This window comes from Chanodichthys erythropterus, chromosome 12 (genome assembly GCF_024489055.1).
Source record: "Chanodichthys erythropterus isolate Z2021 chromosome 12, ASM2448905v1, whole genome shotgun sequence".
In the NCBI taxonomy this organism is placed as follows: Eukaryota; Metazoa; Chordata; class Actinopteri; order Cypriniformes; family Xenocyprididae; genus Chanodichthys; species Chanodichthys erythropterus.
In genome coordinates, this window is record NC_090232.1 from 37,764,151 (window position 1) to 37,776,036 (window position 11,886).

Consider the following 11,886-nt stretch of genomic DNA (forward strand, 5'->3'; position numbering starts at 1 on the left):
AGCTACTGGCTTCTAAGATCTGATTGTTTTCCTGCAGGCACTCTTCAGGTCACATTGCTGGGCTGTATGGGTGTGCTGGAAGTGGTTCCCGGCCGTTCCAAGGGCAGCCAGGTAGTGTTGCCGTGTTACAGTCCAGGAGAGGGCCGGTCCTTTATGCGGAGTGGAAAAGGCCTGTACAGTCGCAGCGGTAGCGTTAGTGGAAAAACACCCCCCAAAACAGACGAACTGTCCTGTGAGTGTGTATGTGTGTAGAGGATGTAACGTTCAAAGTGTGATTGGTCTGTGGTGATGTGTGAGTTTTGATATAACTCAATAACCTGTTGTACCTGTCATGTGCGATGACAGTTTTGCATTCAACAGAACAGGATGAAGTGCATCAGAGCTTATAACACATTGGGTGTTGCATCATGTTAGTGAGTGATTGGCTGATGTTTTCAACAAAACCAACAGTCGGGTCCCAGAAGTAAATCCTCCATTCATTTACTCCATAGGGAAATTGATTTTTAATGATAATTAAAAAACTATTAAAGACAGACCTACTGTGAGCTCTGAGGTTGCTGTGAGAAATCAATGTTATTTGCTTCTGTTGAAGTTCTCATTTTTGTGGTGGAAAAACTACAATACCCATGATTCTGTACAAAAATTCCACCAATCAGAGATTTGCAATAAGCAAACTGCACCCACAGAGCTTGTAGGGAACTCCCACTCCTATGAAGTCCTGTGAATGATGTATTCGAGTGAGTTTATTGCATATTTTGCTGTAAACTTAAAATATATTTTTTCTTAAGATATAGTTTTATATTTCACCATTGTTTTTAATTTTATTACGTTGATCACAACTCTTCATGGGATTGTAGTTGTTTCCCTCATAAAAGCCGTTAAGTAAACAGTCTTGTACCTTTGTCTTTTTGTCCGATTTTCAAATACTTTTTTGCTTTAAATAAAACTTTGTAATGTTATGATTCACCTCATAGCTGGTTTGCTTGATTCATGGTTTATAAAGCTTTAACAAAGCGCTGAAAAATTGAGCAGGCACTCTTACTCACATATTCATCATAAACTGTTTGAGAAATCAGGAAATCTTGACCTTAATTTGATCTCAATTAAAAAACATACTGAAAAATGATGTCTGTTGTGTGTGTGCAGCGGAGGTGAGTGCAGTACTGAAGCTGGATAACTCAGTCGTGGGTCAAACAGCATGGAAGATGGTTGGAGAACAGGGCTGGGATCAGACCTTCACCGTAGAGCTGGAGAGAGTGAGTTCAGCTCTGTGTTAATAGTAGATCTACACAGATTAGAGGTTCAGTGTCTGTTTCATTAATTAAAGCTCTAGGCAATAGGCTGTAATTATAATTACAAAAACAAAATCCTTTGGATGTGTAACATCAGTGACTTGACTGCCAACTGGAGCATCTCAAATAACTCTTACACAAGCAATGACAAACTATTCTTTCCATTTAGGAGGGGGAAAAAACATTGAACATGCAGAATGATTAAAGGTGCTATAGGAGGATGTTTTGTTTTATACATTTTTGCAATATTACTTGAAACTGTCTTTACTAACTGATAAAAGACTATTTATTAGGTGCACTGAAAGGAATAATATTAATATACATCATCTGTGCACAAGGTAGGGCCTTAAAAACATCAGCCAATCGTTTGTGTGATCATCGCATAAACGATTGGCCCTCTGGCTTGTCAATCACTGCCATTACGTTCCTTGTGAGAGACGTGCTCAGATTGGCCCTCTAGGCTAATCATGGCAGTGATTGACTGATGTTTTTAAGCCCCTACCTTGTGCACAGATGATGTATATTAATATTATTCCTTTCAGTGCACCTAATAAATAGTCTTTTATCAGTTAGTAAAGACAGTTTCAAGTAATATTGCAAAAATGTATAAAACAAAACGTCCTCTATAGCACCTTTAACAGCCAAGCAAATTAAGACGTTCATGTCTCTTTTGGCCAGGATATATAATATCTGTACGATTATTTGTTAATTGAAACTATGTACTGAACGAATCACTCTAATCAGTTTTGTTATTGTTGACTAAAATTATTAAAAATGGTTTTTGGTTATTGAAATAAAGCTGAAATAAAATTTTATAAAAATATATTGAAATTTTTATATAAATATATGAACATTTTATAGAAATATATGAAAATTTTTTATTTTATTTTAAATTTTGGCTTGGCATCTAACTTAAATGTTTATGTACTAAAATTACTCAAATTGAAATAAAAATAAAGCTAAATAGAAATATATTTTAATTTAAGTTTTAGTCATTTTGTTATGTACTTTTTAAATTTGTAGTGTTTGTATAATATATATATATATATATATATATATATATATATATGTATGTATGTATAATATATATATATATATATATGTGTATGTATGTATAATATATATATATATATATATATGTGTATGTATGTATAATATATATATATATGTGTGTATATATATACATACATATATATGTATGTATGTATGTATATATGTATGTATGTATATATATATATGTATGTATATATATATGTATGTATATATATATATATATATGTATGTATGTGTGTATATATATATATATATATATATATGTATGTATGTATGTATATATGTGTGTGTGTGCTTTGGTCATTTTTATTATATATAAAATAACAATAAAAATTACAAAAGCACATGAAATTACTAAAACAAACTACAATGACAACTGAAAAAACTACAGATTAAAGGTAATTCAAAATATTAATAAATACATATTATATAAATGTAATAGTTTATAAATAATACTAAAATATTTAATTGTGTGTCTTTATGTGTGCAGTCCAGAGAGATGGAGATCGCCGTGTACTGGAGAGATTACCGTTCTCTGTGTGCATTGAAATTTCTCAAGTTGGAGGACTTCCTGGACAACCAGAAACACAGAGTACAACTAGAGCTCGAACCACAGGGACTGCTTTTGGCAGAGGTACGCACACAAATGCACACTCAGAAATGTCTCTTATGTCCATAAAGGGAGTCTCTCTCACTACTTCCTGCATAGGTTGCTTTATGAACACACTCAAACCAAACAAATGTGCACAAATGTTTGACACTACTGGGCACCACTGAAATGGCATTTGCCTATCTCAGGTCACCTTCTTTAACCCTGTGATCGAGAGGGTTCCACGGCTAAAACGGCAGAAAAAAGTTTTCTCCAAGCAACAGGGTAAGAGATAAATGTTTTCTTTATTTATAATAAATGCATTAATCTATTGGTTAAAATGCACTTAAAATTTACCTGAATGGCACTTCACATTGACTTTAATCAGTGGCATGTGACTCAAATGGTGTTGAGCTCCATCTAGTGGTCAGAAATTAAACAAATGTGTTTTCTTTCGTGTGTGTTTGTGGTCACATGCAGGTAAAGCATTCTTGCGTGCTCGGCAGATGAACGTTGACATCGGCACGTGGGTGAGGTTACTGAGGAATGCCATACCAACCGTCAACAACACAGGAACCTACAGCCCTCACGCACACACTGTACAGACAGGGTAAATCACACACACATTCAGTACTCGCATAATACATGTGTATTCATGCTCAAGGCTACGGTAAACAATAAAAAGAAAGAAAAAGTCTGATGAAGAGCCATACGTCTCAAAACATCACCTATTTGTGAGAACATGAAATAAAAGGTTTTTTATAATTTTGGAGCTGGGGTGTGCCAACTTTTCTTTCTTTGTATGTAAAAAAAAAAAAAAATTAAAATAATCATCCGCTGAGCCTGTACAATCTGACAATTGTTAATAAATACAATAAGTTAATAAATAACAAAAGAGGAAAGGTTTCCTTGTAGTTTTCTGCGATAATAAAAGCTTTTAAGACAACCATGAATGTTGGTATTGTAATTTTAGTGTTGTTCTGTTAAATAAAATAATAATAATTCAATACTCCTTTTTTTATTTTACAGTACTTGTACAATATTGTACAGTACCTACTGTAGTACTATTACTAGTGATATCTCTTTATTGGTTGGTTTAATTTATAATTTAATCAAAATTAGGGCATTCAAACGATTAATCGTGATTAATCTCATACAAAATAAAAGTTTGCCTAATATATGTGGGTGTACTGTGTGTAATTATTATGTATATATAAATATACACAAATTAATGTATATATTTAAGAGAAATATGTTATGTACAAAATATTTGTATTTAGATATAATATAAATTATAAGAAAATATAAATAAATGCATATACTTGTAAATATTTCTCAAATATATACATGAATGTGTTTGTATTTACATATACATAATAATTACACACAGTACACCCACATATATTAGGCAAACTTTTATTTTGTATGCGATTAATCATTTGACAGCCCTAATAAATATATTGTATTAATAATAATTATTATTATTATTATTATTATTGTATATTGAATGTGTTCCATAAAAACAAAAGTGTGAATGTGAACTTTTGTGTGTTTTTTTTTTCTAACTATTTAGAGTCTAGTGTGAGTTTTAAAATCATCTATCCACATTTTAAAGCTGATATTTGAAAGAATTCTGTGAAACTTTGTGTTGTTTTCATCCCTGATGAGTTTGCATCTTTGCCTAAATTACGATGAAACTATTATAAAATTGGTTCATACAGCTTTATTTCAATTAATTTGTGTTATAATTTCATTTAAATCATATTGATTTACTTGAATGATATGGAAAAGAATGGCCAGGATATTGTATATTTTCATTTTTGGGTGAGCTGTCCTTTAAATCAGCGCATATAAAAGCTTGCCTGATATCCAAGTCTAAATCTGAACTAAAGTGCAACTAATTTATTATACATTACTCACTGGTGTATGTAGTATATACTTGTGTAAGTGTCATGTGAAACAAGTGTGGATCTGATCTGACAAACAAGCTGGAATGTGGATTTCATTGCGGATATATGTTTTTGTGTTACAGGGAGATATCGGTGGAGAAGTTGAGTTTAGACTATGACTCACCGATGAAGGTGGACATCCGGCGAGACGTGACGGATACAGGCACTCCCGTGAGAGACTCTCTGTAACTCCTCCTCTTTCTATTTAGCCCCTCCTATCTCTCTGTAACCCCTCCCCTCTCTTGGCACAGGAACGACAGCCGGCCACTGAGCCCCTCTCTGCTCCTGACGTCACCACTCCTGAGCGACAAATCAGAACACATTCACTGAGCAGGTACACTCAAACACACATGCATGTGCACACGATATTAACATTCTCTTTTATTCATATAGCATCTATATCTGGGTTTTAAAGTGGTTTCTAATTATGTGTGTGTTTGTGTGTGTTGCAGTAAACAGAAGAAGACCCCTTTGAGCCTGCAGGATTTCCGACTAATTGCTGTTCTTGGCAGAGGCCATTTTGGAAAGGTGATCTTCAGCCTTCCTCCCCTTTATCCCCTACTTTTGTCCTTCAACTTCACCCAAGCTCACTTTCTCTCTGAATTGTTCATCATATGCATGTCTGTTAGGTGCTCTTGGCAGAATACAAGAAGTCAGGCAGCATGTACGCCATAAAAGCTCTAAAGAAAGGAGACATTGTTGCCAGAGATGAAGTAGAAAGGTAAACAAAATAACTTTTTCCTTTTTGTTTTGAGTTTTTCAGAAATTTGTTCTTAATTTTTTCTTGCTTGTCTTGCTCTTTCTTTCCCTCAGTTTGATGTGTGAGAAGCGCATTTTTGAGACGGTGAACAGTGCACAACATCCCTTCCTGGTGAACCTGTTTGCATGTTTCCAGACCCCAGAACATGTGTGTTTTGTCATGGAGTACACGGCAGGCGGCGACCTAATGATGCATATACACACAGACGTCTTCACCGAGCCACGGGCTGTGTATGTTTTGTCAGGTTTTGGCTACACTGTCTGGATCAAACAACCTGAAATCAGCTACACTGTCATTCAAAAGATTTTTTAAGTGTTTTTGAAAGGAGTCTCTTGCGCTCGCCAACTCTGCATTTATTTTAGCAAAAATACAGTAAGAACTGTAATATTCTGATATTTTCTAAAATTTAAAATGGCTGTTTCTATTTCAGTTTATTTTAAAATGTAATTTATTCCTGTGATGGCAAAGCTGAATTTTCAGCATCATTACTTCAGTCTTCAGTGTCACATGATCCTTCAGAAATCATTTTAATATGCTGATTTGCTGCTCAAGAAACATTTCTTATTATCAATGTGCTGCTTAATATTTTGTGAAAACTATTTTTAGGATTCTTTGACGAATACAAAGTAAAAAAAAAAAACAGCATTTATTTGAATTATAAATGTCTGTCAGTTTTAAGCATCCTTGATGATTAAATGTAATAATTTCTTTAAAAAAAAAAAAAAAAACGTAACTGACCTCAAACTTTTGAACGGTAGTGTATATTGTGGGGACCTTAAATCTTAAAGAGCTTAAAACATTATTTAGTATGTTTATTAATTAGCTGTAAAGAAAAGGTATGTGTGATATTTAGATTTAAAAGGTAGAAGATAGAAAATATTATAATAAAAAAAGCTTTTTAGTGACTATGCAAATTTAATTTGTGTTTGTGTGTGTTTCAGGTTCTATTCTGCTTGTGTAGTTTTAGGACTTCAGTTTTTACATGACAACAAGATTGTGTACCGGTGAGTATTCAAAACACTGTCTGAAGATTAAAAAAAAAAAAAATACTGTATATGGTATATATATTTTTGTGTTTCTTCTCTAGAGATCTTAAGTTGGACAACTTGCTGCTTGACACAGAGGGTTACGTTAAGATCGCCGACTTTGGATTGTGTAAAGAAGGTAGAGACTTTCACCCCTCTTTCATGGTTTCTTTTTCCACCTATCTTTCTGTTGACGTGCCTGGTTGCACATTGATTGCACTTGGTATGAAGTCAGGAACATTTTTCAGACATTTCCGTCTTTCTCAGGTATGGGTTTTGGGGACCGGACCAGTACGTTCTGTGGGACTCCAGAGTTTCTGGCTCCAGAGGTTCTAACGGACACGTCGTACACACGGGCCGTGGACTGGTGGGGACTCGGAGTGCTTATATACGAGATGCTGGTGGGAGAGGTGAGAGATTTGAGCTTTTGAAATGTTTGAAACGTTCATACACTTTTGGCATCTGTCTGATCTAAAACTGTGTTTCTAGTCCCCATTTCCAGGTGATGATGAAGAGGAGGTTTTTGACAGCATAGTGAACGATGAAGTTCGATACCCACGGTTCCTTTCCTCAGAGGCCATTGGCATCATGAGAAGGGTAAATCGAATTTTTTTGAGCCTGCCTCAATTTCTTTTATTCATTTAGAGCAGCGGACATGCCCTTCTGAATGTCCTGATTTTCTTCATATAATTTGATGTAAAATAATATGTGAATAAAGTTTGATTTTGTTTTATACAGTTACTAAGGAGAAATCCAGAAAGACGACTGGGCTCAAGTGAGAAAGATGCAGAGGATGTCAAGAAACAACCTTTCTTCAGGGTGAGAAAGATTTTGAATCTTTAAAACACTAAAATTCAGATTTTATGTGAAACGCTATTTATTTAAAATTTAATCTTTAGCAAATCTCATAAGCTAATAATTATATAGAATGTAAAATTAAAATAAATAAATAAGACTGCATGATAATCATGATATAGCTTAGTACGATTTTCAAATCAAAGGCTGTAATTTAATGAATTAAATAATATTTTTGTCTAACTTTAACTGTGAAAATTCAAATGTGTCATTAAATTATTGAAATATTACCTCAAAATATCAGGGTAACTTAAAGTAAATATTTTAAAGGTGCCATCGAACGTTTTTTTACAAGATGTAATATAAGTCTAAGGTGTCCCCTGAATGTGCCTGTGAAGTTTCAGCTCAAAATACCCCATAGATTTTTTTTTTTATTGATTTTTTTTAACTTAGAAATGCACCGATTCAGGCTGCTGCCCCTTTAAATCGTGTGCTCTCCGCCCCCTCGACTCTATCATTGCATAAACAAAGTTCACACAGCTAATAGTACCCTCAAAATGGATCTTTACAAAGTGTTCGTCATGCAGTATGTCTAATCGCGTAAGTACAGTGTTTATTTTGATGTTTACATTTGATTCTGAATGAGTTTGAGGCTGTGCTCTGTGGCTAAAGCTAACACACTGTTGGAGAGATTTATAAAGAATGAAGTTGTGTTTATGAATTATACAGACTGCAAGTGTTTAAAAATGAAAATAGCGATGGCTCTTGTCTCCGTGAATACAGTAATAAACGATGGTAACTTTAACCACATTTAACAGTACATTAGCAACATGCTAACGAAACATTTAGAAAGACAATTTACAAATATCACTAAAAATATAATGTAATCATGGATCATGTCAGTTATTATTGCTCCATCTGCCATTTTTTGCTATTGTCCTTGCCTGCTTACCTAGTCTGATGATTCAGCTGTGCACATCCAGATGTTAATACTGGCTGCCCTTGTCTAATGCCTTGAACATGGGCTGGCATATGCAAATATTGGGGGCATACATATTAATGATCCCAACTGTTACATAACAGTCGATGTTATGTTGAGATTCGCCTGTTCTTCGGAGGTCTTTTAAACAAATGAGATTTATATAAGAAGGATGAAACACTGGTGTTTGAGACTCACTGTATGTCATGTACTGAACTCTTGTTATTCAACTATGCCGAGGTAAATTCAATTTTCAATTCGATGGCACCTTTAAAATCTAAGTTAAAAAAAAAATTTGGTAACCCCTACTGTACATTATTATGTTGTGAAGCCTAAATTAACACCTAAATTGCATCTTTTGTTGTTTTTAATGATTCATTTTAATTTATAATATAGAATTTTAATATCAGCCATTTATCTTTTTTCAGCCACAACAAGAAAAAGTTATTCGCTTATCGTATCAGTGCATCCCTCTTTTTAAATTTCTGCTGTTGTATTTGCCATTGTTAGTTTGCATTTGGAATAAGGGCATATATTCTAACATAACAAAATTATATGCTCATACATATACTTTCACTCAAAGTGCCACAAGAAGAAAAATAACAAAAACATCATGTGCTCCTCCTCTTTTTTTCCCCCTCAGAATATGGACTGGGAGGCTCTTCTCCTCCGTAAACTCCCTCCTCCCTTCCTCCCGTCTATCGGAGGATCAGAAGATGTCAGCAACTTCGATGAGGAATTCACAACAGAAGCGCCGAATCTCACTCCGCCTCGTGAACCCCGGGTGCTCTCGCGGAAGGATCAGGACAGTTTCCGAGACTTTGACTATGTCTCTGACCTCTGCTGAGAGCCTCTTCACTTTGACAGTGCTGTAGAGAAACATTTCTGCTCCTTGACTCAGAGACGATAAGGACAAGTGTGGCCAATTTGAGTGAATTTTTGTGAATGAGCTGGACCTGTGAACACTGTGATGGAAGAGAGGAAGTTCTGGAAAACAGTTAGAATCGGATTAACGACTGAACATTTGTTTCTTGCCAATAGGTTTAAAGGTGCACTCAATCAATTTTTTTAAGTTGTGCTTCTACTCACACTGACACCTAGTGGTTTGGATGAAGCATCACACTAGTAAAAAAGTAAGTGTTCAGATATCGATGCAGTTGTAGAAATGCATTATTCACAGTCAGCTATGAATAATTTATTCCACTAGCGGAAGTGTCCAATAATGAGTGTGTAGCCGATGTGATCTTAAAATGGCGGCCCCCATCAGTGGACCATCATCATGTAGAATAAAACAGCTTTTATTAGGCTATTGATATGACTAAAGTCTTCATCTCATGTGAATGGTCATTATTTTAAACATTTTTCAAAAGTAATATTAATTTCTTAAAAAAATACAGAGTGCACCGTTAAACTTGTTGAAATTGTTGGTTTGTCTTCAAGTGTCATATCTGCTTTTGGAAAAATGCATCTTGTCTTATCAAAGACAGTCTGAAGATGTATTTTAAAACTTGAAGCAAATCAATAAAGCTCACACAGAAGCATCTCAGTGAACTTTTGTAAATGATCATACGAACAAGAGCATGTGGGAAATGCATTTCTGTTCATTCTCACATTTAGGAACCACTGAGGAACCAACTGGTAACATCTACAAAATCTTCCTCCATTCAGACTTCAATTTATCAAACAATATCCATTCAATACTGTCTGAATAATTTCCGTTGACATGAAGTGGACCAGGAACCCAAAGGAACTTTGTTTAGAGACGCATCTCTGCAGACACTGTGACATTATATAGAAAAAGAGAGTTACGATAAGAGCAGGGTTATTTCATTAGGCTAACTTAAGCTTTCCCTTGCAGTTCTCAGTGGTTAAGAAGTTAAAACCTCTTTAGACTCGTTCATTATGGATATTTCACAACAAAATATTCATCTTTAAGTCAAGCATACTGAAATTTTGGAGAGCAGCCTAGTTTGAAGACTGCTTGGTCTCCATTCATTAAGTGCACTTTTAGTATGGCTACCTTTATGATTTAAAAAAAAAAAAAAAAACTAATGAAAAAACTCTCATAGAAAGTTGGTTTGAACAAAATGCCTTAATAATGTTCCTGCTTTCCCAGTTTATCCTATTCATCGTTTCACTTCAGTAAGGGAGACGAATAGTTAGAAACCTAAATCTTACCTGGCTTAACATTAAAACATGCAGCATATGTTTTTACATTTTACATAAAAACAATAGCAAGGAGACACTTCATTGTTACAGTACATACATTTTGAGGTTCTGTTTTTCTTGGTCACCTGTTTCTTTTTGTATTCTCAGGCTGAGAATGGATCATGCTACACACATGGGAGAACTGTCTTCTCTGAAAAAAATGAATTTATGTAATTTACTTTACAATAGCATTTGTAAAACTAGAGTATGCTCATCAAGATAATGTGATAAAATGATTAATTCAGACCTAATAAGGTCTTCGGGGACTCAAATATTCAATCTTTTGAATGTTACTGTACTGGAGTAAAGGAGAAAGAATGTGTTTGGTGGAATATTTTCACAAGCTCCAATCATTGACTTTACAAACATTTCTTAACATTAGTTTGATGCTTTGATGAATCTGAGCAAAAGGGTATAAAACCACTTTTGTTTAAAGACTCAATGGCCTCAATTAACAGATACTTTGTGTCTATTTTATTAATGTTTTTAAATAGATATCTGTTAAATAGAAAATGCTATCTGTTGTTTATTCTAGTCATGATGCGAATGACTGGCAACTAGTGACTGTTATGTGTTAGTTCTGGTTTTACACCCTTTATTACCTCAGAGCTATTTTGATGCCTTTGAAACATTATGTGCAGTTGTTATTAGATGGTCTGTGCGAATGGCACATCATGACATATCTGTTACTCGCAAGGAGCTGATGATTAAATAGTTTTTTGATTTTTGAAAGCATTTGATTACACACACAGATGAAGCCAAAAAATAACACACACACACACACACACACACTGTGAAAAAAATGTGTAGCAAAACCGCAGCCCAATATCACATTTCAAACGCATACATAAAATATTTGCAAATGTGTATCATTTAACATCTTGTACTCCTTTTTTTTCCTCTGAAAAGTGAAACTATGTGTCTGACTGCAGACTAATGCATGTCCTGTACAATTACACAATCCATCAAACCTATTACCTGAGTTGTATTTATAAAGCTGTTGTTGAGATGACTGTGTGTTTGTGTTATCTGTACATTTTTTACCGACTATCCTGAATTATACATTTTACTATATTAACAATAACTTTATGGAGTTTTAGGCAAGGAAGGATTTTTTATATATGTATATATATATAAACAATATTGCCTAAACATTGATACAAAGAAAAAAATTACAGAAGAGGATTAGGGCCAAGCAATAATAAAAATAAAATAATCTTGAGATTAAAGTTGTTA

At 34.2% G+C, this 11,886-nt stretch overlaps 1 protein-coding gene across 3 annotated transcripts in view; it reads left to right on the plus strand.

Moving 5' to 3' along the window:
* Positions 1–11,657, plus strand: part of pkn1a (protein kinase N1a) — a 53,671-nt gene extending 42,014 nt beyond the window's left edge. For all 3 annotated transcript variants that reach the window (XM_067402722.1, XM_067402720.1, XM_067402721.1), the window contains exons 7-22: positions 38–232; positions 1,147–1,256; positions 2,836–2,979; positions 3,144–3,219; positions 3,415–3,544; positions 4,967–5,054; positions 5,135–5,217; positions 5,336–5,411; positions 5,513–5,604; positions 5,697–5,873; positions 6,585–6,647; positions 6,731–6,807; positions 6,936–7,078; positions 7,158–7,265; positions 7,407–7,487; positions 9,086–11,657. In XM_067402722.1, the coding sequence (XP_067258823.1) occupies positions 38–232; positions 1,147–1,256; positions 2,836–2,979; positions 3,144–3,219; positions 3,415–3,544; positions 4,967–5,054; positions 5,135–5,217; positions 5,336–5,411; positions 5,513–5,604; positions 5,697–5,873; positions 6,585–6,647; positions 6,731–6,807; positions 6,936–7,078; positions 7,158–7,265; positions 7,407–7,487; positions 9,086–9,289 (1,847 nt within the window). In that variant the 3' untranslated portion in view covers positions 9,290–11,657. The remainder of the gene's footprint in view (positions 1–37; positions 233–1,146; positions 1,257–2,835; positions 2,980–3,143; positions 3,220–3,414; positions 3,545–4,966; positions 5,055–5,134; positions 5,218–5,335; positions 5,412–5,512; positions 5,605–5,696; positions 5,874–6,584; positions 6,648–6,730; positions 6,808–6,935; positions 7,079–7,157; positions 7,266–7,406; positions 7,488–9,085) is intronic.
* Positions 11,658–11,886: the final 229 nt, after the last annotated feature.